The 22619-nt window shown below is 36.0% G+C and overlaps 1 protein-coding gene across 7 annotated transcripts in view; it reads right to left on the bottom strand.

The window, feature by feature from the left end:
* Supt3h (SPT3 homolog, SAGA and STAGA complex component) overlaps positions 1–22619 on the bottom strand; it is a 357727-nt gene that overhangs the window by 79254 nt on the left and 255854 nt on the right. For 5 of the 7 annotated variants that reach the window (XM_063238790.1, XM_063238789.1, XM_063238791.1 and 2 more), the window contains exons 10-11: positions 20486–20653; positions 16395–16505 (exon numbers count right to left, since the gene is read on the bottom strand). In XM_063238790.1, coding sequence (XP_063094860.1) covers positions 16395–16505; positions 20486–20653 — 279 coding nt within the window. Of the gene's footprint in view, positions 1–4113; positions 4133–11835; positions 13357–16394; positions 16506–20485; positions 20654–22619 lie in introns of those variants that run through there. The other 2 variants (XM_063238794.1, XM_063238793.1) reach the window with 2 other exon arrangements.

Here is a 22619-nt window from a genome sequence, read left to right as displayed (position 1 = left end):
AGAAACGCAGCATCCCTGATGTCTAGTTTCCTGCATGAGTTCCCCTCCTGTGAGGAGTGCATGCAGCGCCTCAAATACTTGCAGCTCTCCAGCCTTAATTTACAATGCAGCAGAGCACAGTGTAAAGTAGGCATCTGTTCTTATGGGGTGACAAGCCATCTCATGGAGAGCACACAGGTCTGCATGGAACCTGACATGTTTCATGGCAGTGTAAGGCTGTTAGTCAAGAAAACAAGCTGTTTAGGCCTTTTTCCTAATTAATGACTCAGCATAAAAATGTATCATCATAAAAGTGTGCCTGAAACTTTCCAGGACCATGCCACTAACAAAAGGATTATTATCAGAACAATTAGGCTGTGTCTAAGAGAATACATAATCATTCAACAAATCATCTTGCTGTTAGATTTTTTTCAAATCTTGTTTTACCATGGTTACCTCTGGTGTTGAAAATTTTTCAGACAAAAGCTTTTTGAGTGGACAGTGACAATTTCAGTGCTATTCCTCCATATCACAATATAGTTTCAAGTCTGTAACTGTGTTTTCAACAAATGCTTATTAAAATCACCTTTGGTATTCACTGGATGTTTTCAGTTTAATAGCTCATGAAAGTCATAGGAGTGACATCTTATCAAGCATGTAACAAAGAACAATATTCTATAACAAGACAGTACTTACATAGCCCAAAAGTTGGACACTGCTCACCTGAAAATCTATAAAAAATTGCTATTAGGGGCATTAGCAAACAAGATCAGTTCTGTGATAAAAGAACATCTTGTAAGACTGGATATTTTCTATTTATTACCTAATATTCTAAACAGCACTCTGAAAAATGACAGAAGAGCCTCCCTCTTCAATGAAATTAAAAGACAATTCTGAGAGCTGACCACCAGCAGCAGACTTCCTTATCAGCTTGAGTGTGTGGAACAAATCAATGATCAGCTCCAGTGAGGGAATCAGCAAAGCTTTATAGCTTCCCCAGAGTGCTTATGACTTGTCATTACGTTCCATACATAACCACCGACGAAGCACTTCCATTTTACATACATTGTACACTTTACGTATCTTAGCACAATGTTGCCTTAAGTTCCCCAAGAGCCAGTAGTGGATAGCAATAATAAAGCAAGCACATTGTCCCTTTTGCTGTTCTGCAGTTAACTACAAACTGATTCTACACAACTGTCTTATGAATCACAGATAGTAGAATGCCGCTGACATAGGGTACACCAAGTTTGGAAGCTTAGAACTGATCATGGAGCTTAAAACTGGATTCTGCTTTAGAGGGATATTCTCTGCAGAACGTTTTTCTGCACATTTGTCCATCCATTCAGCCACCTTTTATGTTGAGCTCCAAATTAAGCAAAAATAGCAAAAACAACAGCAACTATAGAAACAAGAAACACTGCTGCTCTTTGCTAAGGGAGGTACTAATATGGTTAAGATGCAGCCCCTTTATCTGAGGATAGGTCCTAACCACATTTGGATCACAAGAAGAAAGAAGGTATATCTTGGAGGAAGTGGGTCAAAGATTTGGACTAGACTGAGAGGAGAATATAGTTCAGAGATAGTTGAGGACAAAGGGAGGAAATGTTATTTGGACTCTCTTCCTAAGCCTAGCATCATTTGGAACTCATTGGGTTTAGAGGAATCGAAGTCTTAACACTCTGGAACCTGATTTGTAAAGTATGGGCACATGGAAGCTGTCTAGAGATTGAGGTGGAGAAAGCAGCAACCTTAGAGAAATACTGTTGCCAAAATTAGAAAGGGCCCCAGTGAGTTTGTTCACAGAATATTACCATACTTTTATTTACACTGAGAAGAAACAGAAAAGCTTTTAACTTAGGATTCAAGTAAAGTATGTAAATATCAGATGCCACAAGACCCGGCAACAAAGATTTCATAATTAAATTTTTAGAAGACACTTGGAAACAAAAGATTTTGGGAAACTGTCATTTGCCTTGAGTAACTTAGGTAATTTCCTACTGAAACAGATTAAGATAATGGTCAAAAGAGCATTATTTAGTCATTGACGTGAAGCACTATCACCAAACAATTTGTTTACTTATCTAGATGTTTGAAACATTAAATGTTCATCTGTATACAAAATATATTTTAAGAGAGGACAATTCTGTACTAGCAAAAATTTAGGAATCAGTAAAAACAGGAGTAGGAACTACTTCCAGGTAAGCAGTCTGCCCTGACTCCCATGTTTGGACACTTACAATTAAAGCCAGTTCCAAATGCACAACATCTTCCATTCTTTCCTTCCAAACTAAACCTTTGAACTTCTCTAAACATATACTCCTGGAAAAATTTTTGGTAGTCACTCCTTGGAACCCACAATTTCTGTAGTTTTTCATCTTTGTATCATAACCAGTCTGCCCTACTAAGCTTCCCTGCCCATATGTGGTCAGTCATGCCACTGCCACCAGAAGTAGACTGGTCCTCAGTAAGGGCTTATTTGCCCAGGGCAGGGCAAGCAAATAGGGCAGGAAAGAAGTCCAGTATGCCTGGATCTCCAGGTCCTTGGAAGCTCCTGGCATGAAGACTAGATTATTATTTATTCTCCACATGTGAAAATGAACACAGAAACATTAGGGAACATTCTGAAGGCCATAAAGAAAGACTGGGCAATCCTGGTTCTCCACTTCATATTCAAATGTAGGCCAGCCTCCCTTTCTAAGTTTAGACAGCACTACTGGCAAACTGCCAGTGTAACCTATATGTCTGAATTCAACGAAGATAATGATTTTTTTAAAACCCACCATTAGCATTTAAAAAAAAAAAAGTTCTACATGTTAGACATTGAGATGGAAGCTTTAAAACATTACTAAGTTTACTAAAAATCACTATTTTTTCTTTTCTTTCTTTTTTTTTTTTAACAAACGATACAACCAAGGTTAATGCAAATTGACTAAGGAGACCTTGAAAATCCATCAAATTTGGCAGAATGGTGAGTAGTGATTTATATGAAACTGTATCAATGAAAATTTTGGTTTATTTATAGTCTCTTTTAAATGAGACTATAAATACAAGCACACACACATATATATATATAAATTATAACTACGTTAAAGATTATGTTGTTAAAAGCGACATCTTAATGGAAACTCAGTACTTCATTTTCTGGTGGTGTTTCCCTAATAGCTAGACCTCCAAATGCTGCCTCTCTAGAAGGTTCGTCAGCTCTGTGATTAACCATGTAGCTATGACTGACAGGCTCTTGAGACAGCTTTCAGCTGGGCAGAGCACAGGGAGTGCCACATAAATTTTTGGGACTATAAATGACGTCTCCGGAGTCCTTTGGAATAAATACCTCCAGGCTTGATGGGACCAAAGCCGAGCGACTTAAGAGATTCTCTCCTTTGCTTACCATAGTTTATAAACTATGAGGCACAGATCTGTGTAGTCCAAGCATTTTAAAGGCTTCTACACCATTTCAAGTATAACCATGAATATTTTTAAAATGTTTCTCTACCATCATATAGAACAGAGAGAGAGCTCTACAAAACGTGTGACATACCTATTTAAAACCTACTTAAAAATTATACAGTAATGCGATGTTCTATTGACACAATCCAGTGTCCTCATTCATTAGCACAGTCACTATAGGTCAACTCATAACTCACTGGGGATCACTTGGTGCTACAGTTGCTGATGTTACTTCAGGTTAAATGGCACATTCCAAGACCACTGAAGCACCACTTTGTCAGAAACTCTTATGAAAAGCTCTTCAGGATCTTTGTAGAAATATGAAACACCTTGAAACCACTACCATAAGAAGCTATCATTTTAGTTAACTGTGAAACCACCTGCTTTTCTTTAGGAAACAGCAAAAAACTCACAAGCTAGTAAAACAGTGTAAAGCCTACAAAATCTCTTGCCTTTCTGACACAGTTTACTTATTTCATTTGACTTTATTTTCCCCTTTTTGAGAACTGAAAAATCTCCCCATTTGATTCAGTCCAAGCCACAGACTTATTTGCAAAATAAACGGCTCACAAAATAAGTACATGCCAAAGAACACTTTTTTATCACTTCAGTCTTGACTTGGCATAATGTTTCAGATGGTATTCATTTGAAATAGAGAGATCGATGACATAACTTGTCCAATCCTCCTCTGTAAGTAGCTTTACTAGAAGAGGGTAAAAGAAGAAAAATATAAATTCTTGTCTGTAGGCAACCAAAAACATAGCAACTCATCTTGGAGTAATTTAACCAATATGATGATTTAGAGGACAGTTCAGTGGCACCAGTTTTGGAAGGCAAAAGCTCAGCAGAAAGAACATAAATCAAAGGTGACTGGCAGGTAAAGGATATATGCAGCAATCAGCCAAACCATGTGCACACTGGCACAAATTCAATAAGATCATTTATAAAATTTTTAAGGCAGAAGTACACAAAAGGGGGTCTGGTGCTAACTAAATCTGCAGATAGCTTACATGCCACTGAAATAAACACTTCCAGATGCGGGTGTACAAAAACCTTTCACAGAAAGAAATGTTTTCTTTCATAAATCTGAAGGAAGGACTCAGGAGAAAAGGGCAAGAAGTCTACAACCGAGAGCAAGCTTCTTATGGACTGAAGTGCTTGTTGAGGGGACTGACTACGTAATGACGGACTACAGGGTGAGTCTATTTAGAAGAATCACTAGGATTGATGAAATGGGTTTCTGAACATGTCATTCCTTAGTCCCTGTGAAATCTGTAGTGTGGGTCAGTGTTGTGGTCATTGCTTTCTGTATAGGTTCTTTTTGGGAGTGGGGGCAGAGGGACAGTGGTAGAGATAATGGGTTCATACAAACACAAAAACTATTTATCAGTTTAGGAGAACAATGCTCTGGAACTTCCTGGCACAAGGCTATTGCAGGCATAGCTTTAGTGATGAAAAATTTTAAAATCTAGTTAGATTGCAGTCATCTTTCAGGAATGCATGACTGAATTCATTAATGGCTTAGAAAGTCAATTTGTTCATTGAAACAACATATAACATAAGCAGGGCTATAAGCAAGGCTACTCCCAGAAGTTCACATAGGAAGCCAGCATGTATCCTAATTTTTAAATCTTGGGTTATCTATGCATGGAAACCGAACCATCAGGAACCTCCTGGAGATGAGTTTCCTTTTCGAGTTTCTAAATTGAGTGAATTCTTAGAAAGCATCTGTGCTCTGAGTTTGGTTTTGAGAACATTTTCACTGCTCGTTCTCCATGGTGGCACACATCATAAACCTGTCACCTTGTACTCTTCTCTCAGGAAGAATCTTGTTCTACTTAGCCTACTGTCCAGTTACTTTGCAATGGCCTATGAAGAGCCTCTCTGGTCTCTTGCTATAGTGCAGTCTGCTACATCATTCAAGGCAAGCTTTTCTCTACAGTCATATTTTAGTTATTTCCTTTAATATAAAGTCATTCATATTAATCCCTTGCCCAAACAACAAACAAACAAACATAGTAAAACTCTGATACCCCTATCAGTTGTTTGAAAAGAAATTTGCCAAATAAAACCTGAGACCTCCAATATATACTTCAGAGACAAAAAAACACCTGTAAGTCAGGCAATGGTGGCACATGCCTGTAACCCGTAAGAGTCTGATACAGGGTGATCACAAGTTCTAGCTCAGCCTCAACAACTTTGGGAGACAGTGTTTCCAAATATAAAATAATTTTTTAAAAATAGATGTGGCTTATTCCTGCTCTACTTCCTGTCCACATTATCTTTTCAAAATTGCTATTTATCCTCAACTTTGTCTTACAAATTTAGTTGAATGTTAATGTCCCTCACTAATGGCTGGTTACACATTTCCACGTGCCACATCTCATCCTCACAATGTTTAGTAAATATTAAACTAATCAATGGAGCTCATGGAGCTATAAGGAACTCAGGATATCTAGGGTGTTGTTCCTTCCATTTCTAAAGCATGTGTAACTCAGCTGCATGAATATGCATCTAACATATGGAAGATTTTATACTCAAATCAACTGCTGTCCTTGTATGTGAAGTGTGCTCTTACTCTACTGGGAACATACATGCTCTGAATTGTTTTTCAGCAGCAGCAGATGACAGATTGACGCCTGGCATTACAATCTTGCTTTGCCTCCTTACTTCCCTGGGGAGGGTGTTTGTGACCTGCTTGTATGGATGACAGATGTCGTAACCATCAAAAACTAACATGAAGTGAGTTCATTCACATAAGCAACTCTTCCACAGTGGCTTCAGAGAAAAGCTCAGTGTAGTGCAGAGCTCAGGCTTGCTCTCTTTCCTTTTTCCCCTTTGTCTCTATTCCTCTTCTTTTCACTTCCCTCTCCCCTAATTTCAGTTCTCTTTTAAATGTGGCTAGGTAAGAGCTTGTTTGTGAACTACGTGCTATTTGCTTATTAGGCTCTTTCCTTATTAGACTTTTACCTAGTTAGTCCTGAATATGCGAATGGTTGTTTGAGTTATATCAGGAATGTAGAATAAAATCAGATCCAGAAATACACTAACTTGTCTACTGGAAACTGTAAAACCTGTACAAGTGTTTGGATTGTAACTGACATGAACCTGTAGGCCAGGCTGGGAACCTTTGCAACTGGAGTCCATCAACCTCACTGCCCAGCACTATAGCCAGAGTCCACCAGCATGGTTGCCTACTGTCACCTTGAATGCACCTGGGGAGATACAGAGCCTGGTGCTGAGCTCTGTTTGCCTGACCTCTTCCAACTAATCAGGAAAAACATTTCCAGATCTGGAGACCTATTTCAAGTGTACTGCAATCAGGTCCGAAAGCCTCACCAGGTGCTTGGGCAGCACCTCACATCTGACTGACAGAAGGGCTATGAATTTTCTCCCCTCATAGTTTGGGGTTATGCAGAGGTGGCATGTGGGGGTGAGTATTAATCTGTGCACAATTAGCCTAGGGAATTTGGTTTAAATCAAATCATAATTAAAACCTTAGGAAAACAAGGCGTAATTCTTTTCTAGTTTTCAACCTTGTGTATAACCTTAAATATATATTGAGCACAAAAAGAGTAAGTATTAGTTTTATTCTGGAAGGTATAAATTCCCATTTACAATATTCTACTTATTACGTGGTGGGATTAACTTTGCAATTATATCAGTCAATTAAATGATAGTTCACTTATCGTATTTGCTGACTAAAGTATGTAACACTATTTAAGAAAAAAAAAATCACCTCCAGTTTAGCAGGTCCTCTTCACAGGCATCTGAAGAAAATTTCTGCCACACTATCAGTAAAACAATATACAAATGTTTCATCTAGACAGAACTTACTTATGAATGTTAGATGTGTCTGGTGATACAAAGTAAGGAATATATTTCAATAAAAGGAATCTATAATTTTCTAATTGAGATTAAAAATATGGAGAACAGTACTTGTATTAGGTCAACATGAAAAATTTAATGCATGATTTATATATCCAACTGAGTATTTACAATCTTCCTGTTTATTTACAAACGTAAAGGAAGTTCTTGCTATTTTTAGAGCACAATTTTTTAAATTTGCAAGTGGCTCAGTTTAGTTTCCTCCAACTAATCCTTTTTCTGCTTTCTTCAAGTAATAATTAAAAGAATCTTGTGAGATTTTTTTCTTTTGAAGAAAAGGATTTTCTTTTGGGGAGTCACTAAGAAATTTTTCTGTCTAGTTCTATTTCCCTAGAAAACTATAGACTCCAGAAACAACAATGACACACTTAAAACTCAAGACAGCCCCTACAAAATATTTAGCTCAAAAAGTTTCTCGCTGGTGTCCATTACCCACTTCTCATTTTACCCATGTCTGAATTCTTCCTGTTTCTCAAAATAGTGTGTGCCTTTTACAACAAATAAAGAGAATCATTAATTTTTTAACCTACTTTCAGTTTTACAAGAAAGACAAACTTGGAGCAAAGATGTAGCAGATTTGGGTTATCAGAGGAACTGATTTTCTGGTTTTCAAACTATGTTCCTGAAAAATTCTAGAACTCCTTGGCAGGTGATTCTAGAGACATCATACATGTTTCTTCTAAATTATTTTTGTGCTACTCCAATGTTCTGTCAATCCACTATTTTATATCTGAGCTACTTATAGATGTTTTGTTGATTAGGAAGTTGTACCTTGGAATTTGGATTGGTTTTTGTTTTTTAAGTATATATTTAAAGCAGTACATACACTGGACATTAAATTGGTCAAGTAGTCCTATCACCATAGGATGTATAACCCGTGCTAAACTTAAATGTAAGGCCTTTACCAGTAATATAAAATTAAAGGCAGGAAAAGCAATATGCTCTTGAATAATTGCTGTGTACAAAACAGAAAAATACAACTTTTTAATAATACCAGGATGCTTCTAAATGGACCTGTATAATTATTTATGAACAACTCACTGTCTATCCCAAGATAAACTATTGCTGTAGAGAGGTAAAATGACACAAGATTTCTTTTCCCTTTTTACATATTTTGTGCTCATTATAAAAGTTAACTAGACAGTTTGGTAACGCAACATGATTGTACCAACTCAACCTGACAATATAAAATCACAAGATTATCCTTACAAGAGTATAAAAATGTCATAGTAATGAAGTTTTCCAAGTGTGGATTCAACAAGTAAAGCAAACTGAATCTGATTCTGAAACTTCAGACTAATGTCTGCCAGAAAAGGATCTCAACTGACTGAGGCTTTTTGTGTTTTTGTTTTTTGCTTGGTTTTTTGGTGATACCTCTGAGTATTTTATAGTATTTTCAGATTCACTCAGAAATATTTCCCAGAAAACCATGAAGAATTACACTGGATAAATCCACATATTTAGAAATGTAAGCATTTATTAGGTAGTGTAAGAAAAATCTTAAGCAAAAATTTGCATTTCTCTTTTGAGTCAGGACTGCTGCACTAGTCTCTTTTAAAACATTCTTACAAAACTGTCTTACTTATAAATCAAACTCTTCACTCTGCTATATAACTAAAAAATGGAAACAGACACTGATGGGACACATTGCAAGTGCTGTCCATAATTCTGACTTCAGAATACCTTCATTATTCATACAAAATAAGATTTTAAAAGTGACTATTATGGGCAAGAGGCACAACAGGAGAATCCTTCCCGTGACTCTGAAAGTAAGGTTAGGCAACAGAAGAGACTATCACATGAGTAAAGAAGAGGAAGTGCTCCAAGAAAAAGAGGAGATGGGCCAGATGAAGTAGCACAGGCCTATAATCCCACCTACTCGGGAGCCTGAGGCAGATAAGCCAGGTTCATGGGGCAACTTACTTAAGACTTTGTCTCAAAGCAATAGTAAGGGTTGGGATGTAGCATAGTGACAGTCCTTCCCTAGCAAGGTCAAGGCTCTTGGTTCAGCTCTCAAAGCTATAATATATGAATGAATGAATGAATGAATGAATGACAGAGAAGCAGAAAGAGAGCACAGAGAAAAGCAGTGACTCCAAAAGCACAGTACTGAGGCTCACAAAGACTTTCACAGAAAAGTAGAAGACATACCTATGCCAGCAGGTGAGCAGTATCAGCACAGAAAAAAAGAAGTATAAAAAAACAAGGTGTATGACTCTTTTAAAAGTCACTTTTTAATCACTGAATCTAAAGTCATCAAAATGGATAAAATATCAGAGAATTAAAGACTGACCCCACAAGTGATTGATGACTTTAGAGAGTATACAAATAAACAGCTGAATGAAAGGAAAAAGGCAATACCAGGATAAGAAAGAGCAATTCAATAACAAGATTAGAGATCCTGAAAAAGAAGCAGACAGACATCTTGGAAATGAAATGTTCAGAAGTCAAACAAAACTTCAGTGGAAACCCTCAGCAATAAACTGGAGCAGAGGAAAGAATGTAAGCTCTTCAAAACAAGGCCTACGAATTACACATTCAGGAAATACTAAAGGAAAAATAGAATTTTAAAACACAACTAACAGACCAAACCTATGCATAATCGGTTTACACCAAGGAGTGTGAAAAGACAGGCTAAAGACACAGAACATTTATTCAGTGAAACAATAGCAGAAAACTTTCCACATTTTGGGGAAGATATGGACATCCAAGGGTATGAGGCATTCAGAATTCCAACAAGAACCTCTCTATATAACATTATAAACTGCCCAAAGTACTGAATATTGAAAGATGCAACAAAGAAGTACCTTTTCACTTTTAAAGGCACACCAATGAGAAGTACATTAGACTTCTCAGCAGAAAGTTTAAAAGCCAAGAGGGCATACAGAGATATATTTCAAGCCCTGAAAGAAAATAAAAGACACCTAAATTAGTTTAGACAGTAAAATTATTCAAAATTGATTCTTCCACAGGAAGCATGAACTAAAGAAATTCATGACTACTAAACCAGCTTTACAGAGGATACTTAAGGAACCCTAATGCAAAAGAGTAATTCAAAATGAACACTATTATGATAGCATGTGACAGAATAAGTTTTACTAGAAAAGCAGAAAAGGAAACGAGAAATAATCAACCATACTTAATTCAGTAAAACATCAGGTCTTTAAGATGAGCAGAAAAAAGAAAGGAACATATCTTGGAAATGAAATGTTTTCAACAACTGAACTCAAACAACCAGAAGAAAACCAACAAAATGAGAGGAGCCAGTACACATCTTTCTATTGTAACTCTGAATGTAAACAGTCTGAATTTTCTAATTAGAAAGACACAGGAGCAGGGTGCGTTAGTGCGCACCTGTAATCTCAATTCTTGGTAGGCTGAGGCAGGAGGATTGTTATGAATTCAAGGCCAGCCTGGGTTATAAAGTGAGCTCAAGGCCAGCCTGAACTGTATAGCAAGATCCTGTCTCAAAAAGACCAAAAGAGACAGAATAGTGATCTGGATTAAAAACAAGATGTACCCACCTTATTCACCGAATTACCACTGTGGGACCTCTAGCTCTTTCCCAAAGTCAAGATGACCATGAAAAGTAAATGCTTCAAATCAATTCAGGACATCGAGGCAGCCATGATAACAAAACAAAACAGACTTTCAGAAGTGCTTCTGAATTCGATGGTCCAACTAATACAATGTTCAATTTAGGATTATTCAGAGAGAGACTGTTGAGAATGTGCAAATGAAGTGGAAATACTGAAGTGCTTCTGAAAGTGTCAAGATTGATGGGACAAGTATGTTTTGAAGTGAAAAGGAATATTTTCGAGCAATTAACAGCAATATTACCTTTTACTATAATTTTAAAAATTTAAATATTAGCTGTATTTTTAATCAAACTGTGTAATTTAGCAGAGGGTATCTCATAATTTCAAGTAAGACCATTTAAAAAGTGAAAAACATATGCCTATCTACAATAATAAAGTTTAATGGGTAGAATTACTAAGAATTTTTGGAAGGCCACAGTTCCAAGCCAAAGTATTTACCTCATACTCACTTTAGAAACAGTTGTTACTATGAGACCTTAAACATTACTTAATTTTTCTCTAAATCTCAGTTTTCTTATCAATAAAATGCATATGGTAGCACTAATCTCATGGTGGGATTTGGGGATCCAATAAGACAATGCAGATAAAGAGCTTCCTTTAAAGGAAGATGTGAGTTATTACTGTGCCCAGTGTTAGTCTCAGATGCCAATGATGTTTTCTCCCCAGTGTTTCTAGTTCATTTCCATTCCTAAAAGTCCTTCTCTGAATAATCCTAAATTGAACATTGTATTAGTTGGATCATATAAAATTTTTATATTCAACTGCTTTTGATATACAGAAACTGCAATTTTAAGTAATTCTATCTAACAAAGTGCAACAAAATCAACCTCACCCTATTTTAAAATGAAAGGTGTTTAAAGTTTCATAATTTTCTGGAGAACACTTAGTTTTAGGTTTTTAATATGGTAAATGTAGCACGTTATTTTTTTTTTTTTGAGAACCACTGGACTATATATAGTTACAAAACTATACTTGGCTGCAATCTAGAATGATAGATTTAATACTTCTAGAAAATTTACTGAGAAAATTTTTACTTCTAGTAAAATATATGCTTCCAGTAAAAAAAAGTGCTCTGATACTAGTATTTATTTATGAATGTGAAATTCCACATCAAAATAGGGAAAGCAAGCAGGCATGTAAGTTTCATATTAAAAAGTTAATTGTGAGGAATTCTTACAGGGAATTTCATATTTTTGATCCCTATTAGCCTACTGTGAACATCCCTGAACAACTAATGATATGGGAATGTTCTAGAACTCCCTAATAAATCCATATACATCAAAGTAAATGGCCAGGGAGGACAAGCAGTACTCAGGAACAGGGCAGGGCTAACTCTATGCACTGCCACATTGCAAAGCCTCTGAGATAGAGACTGACTGGTCTCCAAATCAGCTTTAAGATTCTAGGGTTCTGTCTCAAGATCTAAGATGGCTGGACACAGAAGCAACTTGCTTCTACAGATATATTTAAGGTCATTTAGATTAATAACTGTGGTTAAATGAGTAATTTTATCTGATTATTATAGTTCAAGAGAAAGCAACCTGCTAATATGTGGGTTCAGAGGGTTGTCTATTCTTCTACTTGACTAGCAGGAGAAACTAAAATAGATTAAGGCATAACACATGGGCTTTTATCACCTCACTCAGTGAACACAGTTTTCTCTCTCTAGCTTTGCACATTATACACCTGATTTTTTATCTGGCCTTTACAGCATGTCCCATTGAGAGCTAGGCTTGTGCCCTAGAGTAGGTAACCATGGTTGTGTACACAGCAAGGTTCCAGTTAGAACAGTATCTCATAGCCTCTTAATGGACTAGCAAGGTGTGCCTGAAGTTACTTTTCTGGCTACTTTCTCAGAGGAAACAAGAAATGTTCTCATCATAAAATTTAAAAGGCTCTTTGCATCTAAGTCTACACAGATATATTCTAGGAACATATATCATGGTTAAAAGAGTAATTTTATTATTTGACTCTTCTAAGGTTCAAGAGAAAGCTATCAATATGCATATGTATATATATATATATTTAAAATTATCAGTAGCATTTGAATCTTTAAGCTGTGAAAAGAAAATAAAAACAGCTAAACCTTTTGCTAGAACATTTTTTTGGAAGTGCTAATACCTTCTTTAACTCCCATCTCCCTGTATATCCAGGTACTATATATAAAACATTACCAAGACTTTTAAAAACAAATATACACCAGAAATTGGGAAGATCTGAAATACAACATATTAATAATTTTAAATGATAATTAAGGCAATCCTAACAAATAGGAACATGACAACTCATTTAATTAAATGGAACTTTCTTATGTGCAAGCTCTCACAAATGTGTTATCACAGCCTGCAAGCGCAGCTGGTGGACGTTCATGCAGTCCTCTCTCGCTCCCTGTGCCTGCAGTGCTGTCCTATGATCTTGTCTGTGCTGTTCTTCCTCTCTCCTGTGAGCAAAAGGCTTTAATCATTGCTTTCTTTTGTCATTTCACATAATTCCCAAGTGAAGAACTCATGCTTTATACAAGAAACTATTCTTGAAATTGGTCATGCTATATTTTGGCACAAAACTATTTCATAGGTCATCCAGAAAAGAGAATGATGCCTCATTAAAAGATTTTTAAGTATATCTGGTTTATATTAAAATTGTTCCCGTGTAAACTGCTGGCTATTTAAATTCCCCAAAATAATTTCAAATGTAGGAAACTGGATGTAGAGGCACCAAGTTATAGATATTTTAAATCAGATACATTTAAATATATAACAAATTAGTACAGTCATTCTTGAAAATAGAAAATTAAAATTAGAGCTACCATATAACAGATTAAGTAATATACTTAGTATACTCCTGGGTGTATAACCAAAGGAAATGAAATTGGGATGTCATAGAGACATGTGCACTCCCTGTTCACAGCAGCATTATTTCTAATAGTCAAAAGACACACAAATCTGTGTTCATATAAACTGATGAATGGATAAAGAAAATGTGGTAAGAATACACAATTGAACAGTATTCAGCCACAAAAAGAACAAAATCCTGTCATTTTCAAACACAGGTCATTAATGAAACAATTCAGGTACAGAAACACAAGCACTCCGTAAACTGCACTCATCTGTGGAATCTAATAACATCAATCTCTTACAAACTAAGAGGAGAATGATGGTGAACAGAGGCTGGGGAAGGGGAAGAAAGAGGAAGGGGAACACTGATTAATGGGTATTAAGGTAGCATCAAATAGGAGCAAGAACAGTTACGGGTTTACATTTTAAGAAGCTATAGCAGAGGGTCTTGAAAGTTTTTCCTGCAATGAAATGATAAATTTTTGAGGAGGTAAGTACGTTTAACCTGGTTTAAATCAGGTTATCAACCATTTATCAACATCACCTGGTATTTCATTAACATGTAAAAATTCTATTGCTTCTAGTATCAGTTATAAATATTAAATAAATGCACAAATACTAGATTTAGAATGACATGCTGCAAATACAAACTTTCTGTGCATCACAAATGTAAATGAGCTGTTCATTAGATTTTAATTTACAAAGAAAATGTTATATTAGAAGCCATGTTAGCCCACTCTTTCTGCGAGGAAATTTAAATCTCAATCTATGGTTATTATAGAGGCAGCTCTGTTTCCCTCCTCTCTTACTGCCTAGGTAGCCAAGTGACCTCTTGTGACTGCATTAAACATCACCTCAGGTGTGCAGAGTGTATCTGAGGGGACTGAATGGCAGTATCTGCTAACATCAAGAGGTTTCCACCACCACCGACTCCTTTTAGCAGCCAGCAGAATAGGGCAGCCAGGGAAGGGTAGCCTTAGCATTGACATACACATCCTGCAAACATACCCTACAACGAAGAGACTTTTTAACCTGTATAGAGACTTTTTTCCTGTATAGAGAGAAAAAAGAGGGCAGCTTGCTTCCAATATTCATTTAATTTTCAGTGACCAAGAATTACTAAATTTATAAATGGAATTACTACTGTATGTAAAATGATGCCTTTTGTTTCTAAAGACTATCAATTTACTAGAATAATGCAGAAATAATACTAAGAGCTAGGTATTTTGTGGGAAATTTGGGGGGAAAGTTAGGATTATAGCCTGCAAGATATCTCAAAGTAAACACTGCACCAGCTGAATCTGTGGCAAGTATTCTTGAGGGAGTATGTCATGTACTATCTTCCTGGTCCTATGTAGCAAGCAGATCTCAATCGTGCGATGTAATGGAGCAGGTCTGAGGAGGGATCAAACCTTGGGTGCTCCTCTGGGGTAGGGTTTCTTTAGCATTTACTACTAATTCGCTTGTCTGCTAGGACATTGGCTATGTGAACATTTCAGATCCTGAATTAGTTTTTCTGTTTTCCAGATCTATTTAAATTCAGCATTTAAAAACTCTTATCATTAGTTTTTAAAAATATAATGGTTATATGTATCTGATACACATTAGCTTATGCTGTATCTGAATTTGTATCTCTATTATGTGTTTACATGTTTTACACAATTGTTTACATGTTTATATAATGTTATTCTATTTTACATTAGTGAATTAAATCAGAAGTTAATAGCAAAACAAGTAAATTTATCCAGGTGTGATGGTACACACTTGTAATCCCAGCACTCTCATGAAGCTGATGGAAGAGGAGAGCAAATTTGAGACCAACTTAGGCAACTTAGCGACACACAGATTCTGTCTCAAAAAATGGGGTGCGGGTGGGATGTAGCTCAGTTACCTGAATTCAATCCCTCATACTGGAAAAAACCAAACCAAACCACTCTGTAAATTTATTGTTCCTCTGTTATGTAAATCAAATCTTACTTCTGAACATTAAACCAATTTCTTAGAAACAGAGCTTTTGGAACAACTTCTGTTACATAAAAACAGTGTTTTTAAACATGTGTAAGATAAGCACTTCATTGAAACACACCCCTGCATGCACACTTTCTTTTTGCTGCTGAAATCTTGACTCTTTAATTGCCATTAAAAAAAAAACAAAACCACAGTTATAAGCTTTCAAATCATCCGAAGATGTGAAAGCCTGTCTCCAGTTCAGCCCAGTTCAAAGCAAGGAAAGAAATCATTTCTTCTTCCAACTCAAAGTGTGTTTAGAAGAGCGACGTCTGACAGAAGTGGTAATGCCAAGCTAACCAATTTAAAAATATAAAGTGCTTCTAACAATATTTGGATACCTATAATTTGACAAAAGTTTTATAAACCTAAGCTTTGAAAAATAGAAAACATAAGCCCCAACACAAAGCTTAATATGTAATTGAAAGAAAATATTTGTAGAAAAAAAATTTGTCTTCCTAAAGAAAGACAAAAAGACTAACTTATTTCCCAAGAGAATTATGCCACTTTTATACAACAAAATTATGGTCACCGCAAATTGCTTTGAACAATTCCACTGCTTCTTCATTTAACCACTTGAAAATCAAAATTCTTTCAGATTATAAATATAACTTTTTATAACTCTGTTATTACATACTGTGAATGGAGAAAGGGGGCCAATCTTGCGGCCGTGGCGTCGGACAGCCTCTCTGATGTGGCAGGGCTGGATGGCATCGCTGTGAGCCTCTGCACCACAGGCCGCGGTGCTCTGTGACAGAAAAACACATAAACTGTTACTAAATCAAAAACACGCAGCAGAACTACAGTGTATGAAATATGAAAATAAACCTTTACAAAACAAGCCATTTTTCCTCCTTAGGATGCACACTGCCGTTGCCATATACTTTGACTAAAGAAAGTTCCATTAACAAATCAAAGATGACTGTTATGTGACCCCTGCTTAGCAGACCTCTACCAAATGCAATTTTTATGCCTACAATATTTCATCTAAGCCTGCATGTCAAGGTACAGAAGGATACTGCCATTTGTGTGCACATGAAAACTGTCATAGGAGCTCATTGAAAGAACTACAGGAAGCTAGTTTTTTAAAAAACATTTATTACTGTAAATGTTTCTTGGGAGATTCCTGGGCATACTTCTGAAATAACTGGAGTCATTAATTTAAAAAAGAAAAATGTAAAATTGTGATATATTTATTTATTGTACAGTAGACTATCATAAAAGAGCATTCTAACTTGGTTCCTAATTTTCTTGCTATCCTTGGGACAAAATGCAAACACTTTCTATTTTTATCACATCCATAGAGGCAATTTTGCAAACAGAACATGAGAGAAAAAGATTATTTACAATGATAGTATTAATAGCTCCTCAAGGGGCTAGGGATTTGGCTCAGCGGCATAAGCGCCTGCCTTGCAAGCAGGCAGTCGTGAGTTCGATCCGTGATACCGATAAAAAGGAAAAAGACAAAAAAAAAAAAAAATAGCTCCTCAAGAAATGACAGATGTGTATGTATGCAACATGATTTTTCATAAAACATTAATATGCTTCAGTACCGGTATTATAGTCTTGTGAAGTGTTAAGTACTGGTTTCTCAGCTGCCTTGGGTTCACATCCCAGCTCCATCACTTACAAGCTCTGTAAAGGGGCACAGTATCTCCAAGCCTCAGTATCCTCATCTGTACTTTGGCTCAATAATTGTAATTGCTCTATAAGATTGTTGTGAAAATTAAATAATTATCTCAATTACTTTGGTTTTCAACAAGTATAGGTCTTTTTTCTTTATATTTTAGACATTTGAGCAAAACATTGTTGACATTAAGGGATTCTCTTATATTTCTATGAAGAGAGTGGGTGATGTTGTGTTTCTGTTTAAATGTTCAAGAAGGAAATTCATTTTTCTAGATTTAACTCTTAACTTCAGGCTTCTCTTGAGTGGTAGCAGCTATACTACACAGAAATAATTTAGAAGTCAGAGATGTAGGTAAAGTTTGTAATACCAGACATGGAGAGTCTTCACTTTGATTGTGTCTTTCTTGTGATTTCTTCCCCTTAGTTTCTATTAGCCGTGGTTTCCCTGAACTCTAGCCTCTAGCTCATGAAGCCTCTGACAGTTGTGTCTTAGCCACTCCAACATCCACTGCAACCGGCTCATGGATCACAGTGATAAAACATGAAGCTCAACTCCTGCTGTTCCCATCATCTAAGCTTAGACCTGCCCCGGCCAGTCTCAAGTACTCTCATGGACTTCTTTCCTTATTAATTGTCCAATGCTTACATGTTTAATGCTTTAGCTTACAATGCTTAAGGGTTTAGCTATATCTTGGTTAGCACAATAAAACTATTTGCCATTAAAAGCTGTAGAACCATGCCAACATGCAATTTTATAATTGATAATAAACAAATTTAAATTTCAGCTTCATTTGTGGTTTTTCCTTTCATTTACCAAGGAGTAACACATATCCCTAGTGCATCCATGTTGTTGATGGGCACAGGACATGTTTAAGGTTTTGGGATGAAATGGAGAAAGACACTCTACAGCAGTGATGATGAACCTCTTAGGGCTTTCAATGATACAAACAGTTTGCAGCAGCAGATGTACTACAGGTTAACCACCATTAACCTAGGGTAATTGCTATTCAGTGTATTTCAAATCTTATTAAAATAATGAAAATAATTGGGACCTGTTTTGTTATGTATATTTTAAGTCTCATTTCAGGCTCAGGTTGGATGCTCTTGGTCTGTGGAAATCTTTAAGTTATTTTTGAATTTGTAATAAGAAAAGCATGCACATGGTCTAAGAGTACATTTGAAAGTATGGAAGAGGATACAATGAAAAGTAGATTTCTCTCTAATCTCTCTCCATCTTACCTTCCTCCCCTCCAGGATGTCAGCATTGGTGCTGACTTCTGGTGTGCTCTTGCAAAGAATAGCTGTGCTAAGTAAGTGTATCAGAGTTAGTACTTTGTTTTCCTTAACAGGTGGGCCTAGTGCCACCTACCTGGCTATGTCCTTTTCATGTAATGTATCTTGGAAATAGCTCAACAAGAGTGGTTATGGTTACTGTGCTTCCTGTTTGTTTGAACAGACATATGGTAATTTATTTAGTTACATCTTCACTGTGAACATTTAGTTCATCAATCCAAATAATGCTGTAGTGATATACTTGGGTGTATATTACTCTGCATCTGTTTAATATGTCTATAGGATCAAGTCTTTGAGGTAAAAATGCTGGGACACAGTTATTGTGCTATGCTTTATTTTGATAAGATTTTGCTAATATGCTACCAATAGAAATTGCTACTCATAGAATTATATTCCCTACAAAGAATTATGAGCCTAAAAATTATGGTAATTATCAGAAAAACTATAGTAACTGTAGTGAATATCAGAATAAATAACATTAATTAAGACAATGACTTGGTCATGCATAAACAGAGAAAATACATGAAAAGCTTAGTTTCATGTATGAAATGTTACTCAGGATATATACAGAGGTCTTATATATTGGTTATAAAAGCAACAGCTCCTAAAATGGAGTAAAAGATTTGAAAAGAAATTCCACAGAGGAAGACAAATGATCAGCCATTTGTCAACCTGGTCAGTATACACACAAGCATTTAATATTAGTCAGGGGAATGCACAAACTATAATGAGTTACCAATAATCATTAGAATGATTAAAAATACAGTAACAACACTAAACGTTAATGAGGATATGGAGCAACTAGAATGCTTAAATATAAATGGTGGATGTATAAAATAATGATACAACTTTTTTGGGGAAAAGTCTTGCAATTTCATTAAAAACCCAACAAATACAAAATTCTGTGACTTGGCAATTTCATTTCTAGCTCTCCATCTAGAAGAAATGAAGGCATCTGTCCTTAAAAACTTGTAGAAGAATATTACAGTAGATTCATAATACCCAAACAATGGTACAGTGTAGGTATCCACCAAAAGGAGAATGAATAAACTGGCATATTCCTACAATGGAATGTAGTAAAAAATAAGAGAATTACACACAAACCAAAACCAAAAATTTAAACTCTGCAGAGTAAAAGAAATTTCACATACATACTATATTATTTTTATATGAAGTTCTAGAAAGAAAAATGAATGTATGATAAAAAAGTCAGAACAATGGTTGCCTTTCAGGACATTATGGGCAGTGGTTCACCAGGAGAAAACATGAAGGCAGTTTCAGAATTGATAATTATGTCCTATATTTTGACAGAGTTTTGGAAAAACACAATTTAATATATTTGTCAAAACTCATTAAATGATACACTTAAGGGTCAAGTGGTTCACTGTGCACACAATTTACCCTGAAAAAGAAACTGTAACTCATACATACATAATAAAGAGTTTAGGTGTAAAATGTATTTCTTTTGTAATGTAACAACAACAACAAGGTGAACAACAGGATGGATAAACAGATGAATAGAAAGTGACATTTTATGTTGATAAACACAGTAAAATATTAATTGTAGACTTTAGTTGGTATGTGTCAAGTGCTTGAACATTTTTGTATAAAATATCAGTATTTTTCTTTATCCAAAAGAAAGTTGTTTACAAAGTTGAAGTAGAAGTTATAAGTGAATGTAAACTGGTTCTATATATTTGAGCTGTGAGAAAAATAAAGTACATTTTTCCTATATCTGAAAAGAATTTAATGAAACTTTCCATACTTCCTGAGGTTTAAAAAAAAAAAAAAGGAGAAGTCACTGACCTTTTTTCTTTTCCTTTGCTTGGATTTAGCAGTGTCAGGTCCAGCACTACCATTCCCAATGGTCCCTGGTGTGGTCTTTCCTGGGTGCTGTGATCCAGATGGCGGAGCTGTAGGCGTTGGGGGTGGTGTGGTTTCAGGGGAGTCTGGACAGGACTTCATGCAAGACCCCTGCCACGACACATGGCTTTTAGTCACACAACAAGATCTTCTGCTAATATTAGTGTTGCTTTAGTATCTCATGATATAATGCTACTTACAGTTTAAAAATGAAAAACAATATTTGTATTTAGTCCATAGAAATGAGCTCTGTCTTGCCCCTAAAGGTTCTATATATTTTAATTTTTCATCTAATTATTTAAGACAAAACCAGATTTCTTCCACTCTAGCTTCTAAATCTCTGCTGGACTTGTCATCTATACACATTTCTGTATGGAGTTTTTGGAAGCATTTCAAAAACTTTCTGGCCAAGCTGGCTACACTTTAGATGTCCCTAGCATCAGAGTCCTCAGTACTTCCCCACACACAGACTTCATGCCAGGAGTCCCTGAATGTCCTCCAGACCTTCCCATTTCTTCCTCACATTCCTCATGACTCTAGCTTTTGGGCCATGAGTGTAAGTCTGTACTTTCTTTCTTGTGGAAGTAGTGCAAATATTTTGAAGACTGTATTTTCAGTCTCTTCTCTGGTATGACCAAACATCCCAAGTTCTTTTAATTGGCTATTATTAGGTACATTTTTAGGTCCTTCCTTTTTAATCTCCCCCAACACTTAGTACTGGGTCAATGCCCATTCTATAGGCCAGCACCCAGAAAATAAAATTTAAAAAAATTCCTTGTCACACTTCAGTATTGGCTTCTAGGAAATTTATAGGCAAATGAAAATCTCTTTTTCCAAAATGGTATTACTGATTTACATTTTTCTTATTCTTCTCAACCATGGTAATCATAATATATACTGGCTTACACTTCTCTACAATGTTTTAAACATTATACTAGAATTTACAAAACATCTTGTTAAAATTGAGATACTGGTATCAAAAATATTTCTTAATCTGTTTGTGGAGATACAGCATCAAATGAGAAAGAATATGGATAATCTGATATAACTTGTTCCTGGAACAATAAGATGAAGGCTGAGTATTTATTAACCGCGCTTCAGCAAGTACTTTCTTTCCTTAACACTCAGCTTTCTCTGAGTCTTTGTAACTAGAACTTGTTTGTGTGTGTGTGTGATTTTAAAATATGCACTTTGTTTCATTTAATAATTGTATATGGTATCTTGACTTGTTAGTTTATTTATTGCTTGTTTGTTCAGTCTCCCAGAACACAGCTTCTGCCTGTCTGCAGAATGCTCTCTGGATCATTTGGTACAGTCCTGGTTATACAGTCCTGGATATATAGTTGACTACTGAATGCATGATGATTAGGAAGATTCCTGCTTTAGGGTGGTATTCTCTCTGTTGGTGATGGAAGTCTTCAGGAATGTTTACTGTGACTAGCTATCACAGAGGAACAAGGTGCCCACCATGCCAGGAAAAAGCTGAGGCTTATGCTAACATTGTTAGGACATTCTCTGACACTCATGCCCTTATCTCACAGAAAGCCCAGGAAGTCTAGTACACACAGGACATTTTTCTTAACTGCTGTGTAGCTAGGAACAGCCACTGTGATTGCTGAGCAGTTGCCTAGGGGGGCTTGGCCACCCTGGAGAATCAAGAAAGGGGAGGACTAAAGAGCTAGCCATACAAGCAATCACTTGAATGGAATGGGAAAACTAGGCTTGCTATATTCACAGTAAATTTCCTCAATTAGAAATGTTACAACAAATTTGTCTGATGTTAATAGGAAGCATACTTACACACATATTCATACAATGAACATGCATCAAAGACATTTTAAATGGGTGTTCTTTGACATCATAATTTGGGTTTGAAATATAAAGAAAACAAATAGTGTTTAATCAACTAAGTAAGCTTTCTAGACTTTAAAAGTATGCTGACTGATAATGATGTATGACCTTTCCAAGAAAAAAAATGGGATTTTTAGTTGGCAAAAACATTCTCACTCTGCTTAGATTTGAAGCTAGTCTGATCCTCCAGGGCATATAAGAAGATGCCAAGCTGACCTCTGGTTTG

The sequence above is a fragment of the Cavia porcellus genome, unplaced genomic scaffold, assembly GCF_034190915.1.
Source record: "Cavia porcellus strain 051 isolate PalLab524CR breed Dunkin Hartley unplaced genomic scaffold, mCavPor4.1 scaffold_28, whole genome shotgun sequence".
NCBI classification, from domain to species: domain Eukaryota; kingdom Metazoa; phylum Chordata; class Mammalia; order Rodentia; family Caviidae; genus Cavia; species Cavia porcellus.
The sequence above is the reverse complement of the archived record's forward strand: the minus strand, read 5'-3'. Positions and strand labels throughout refer to the sequence as shown.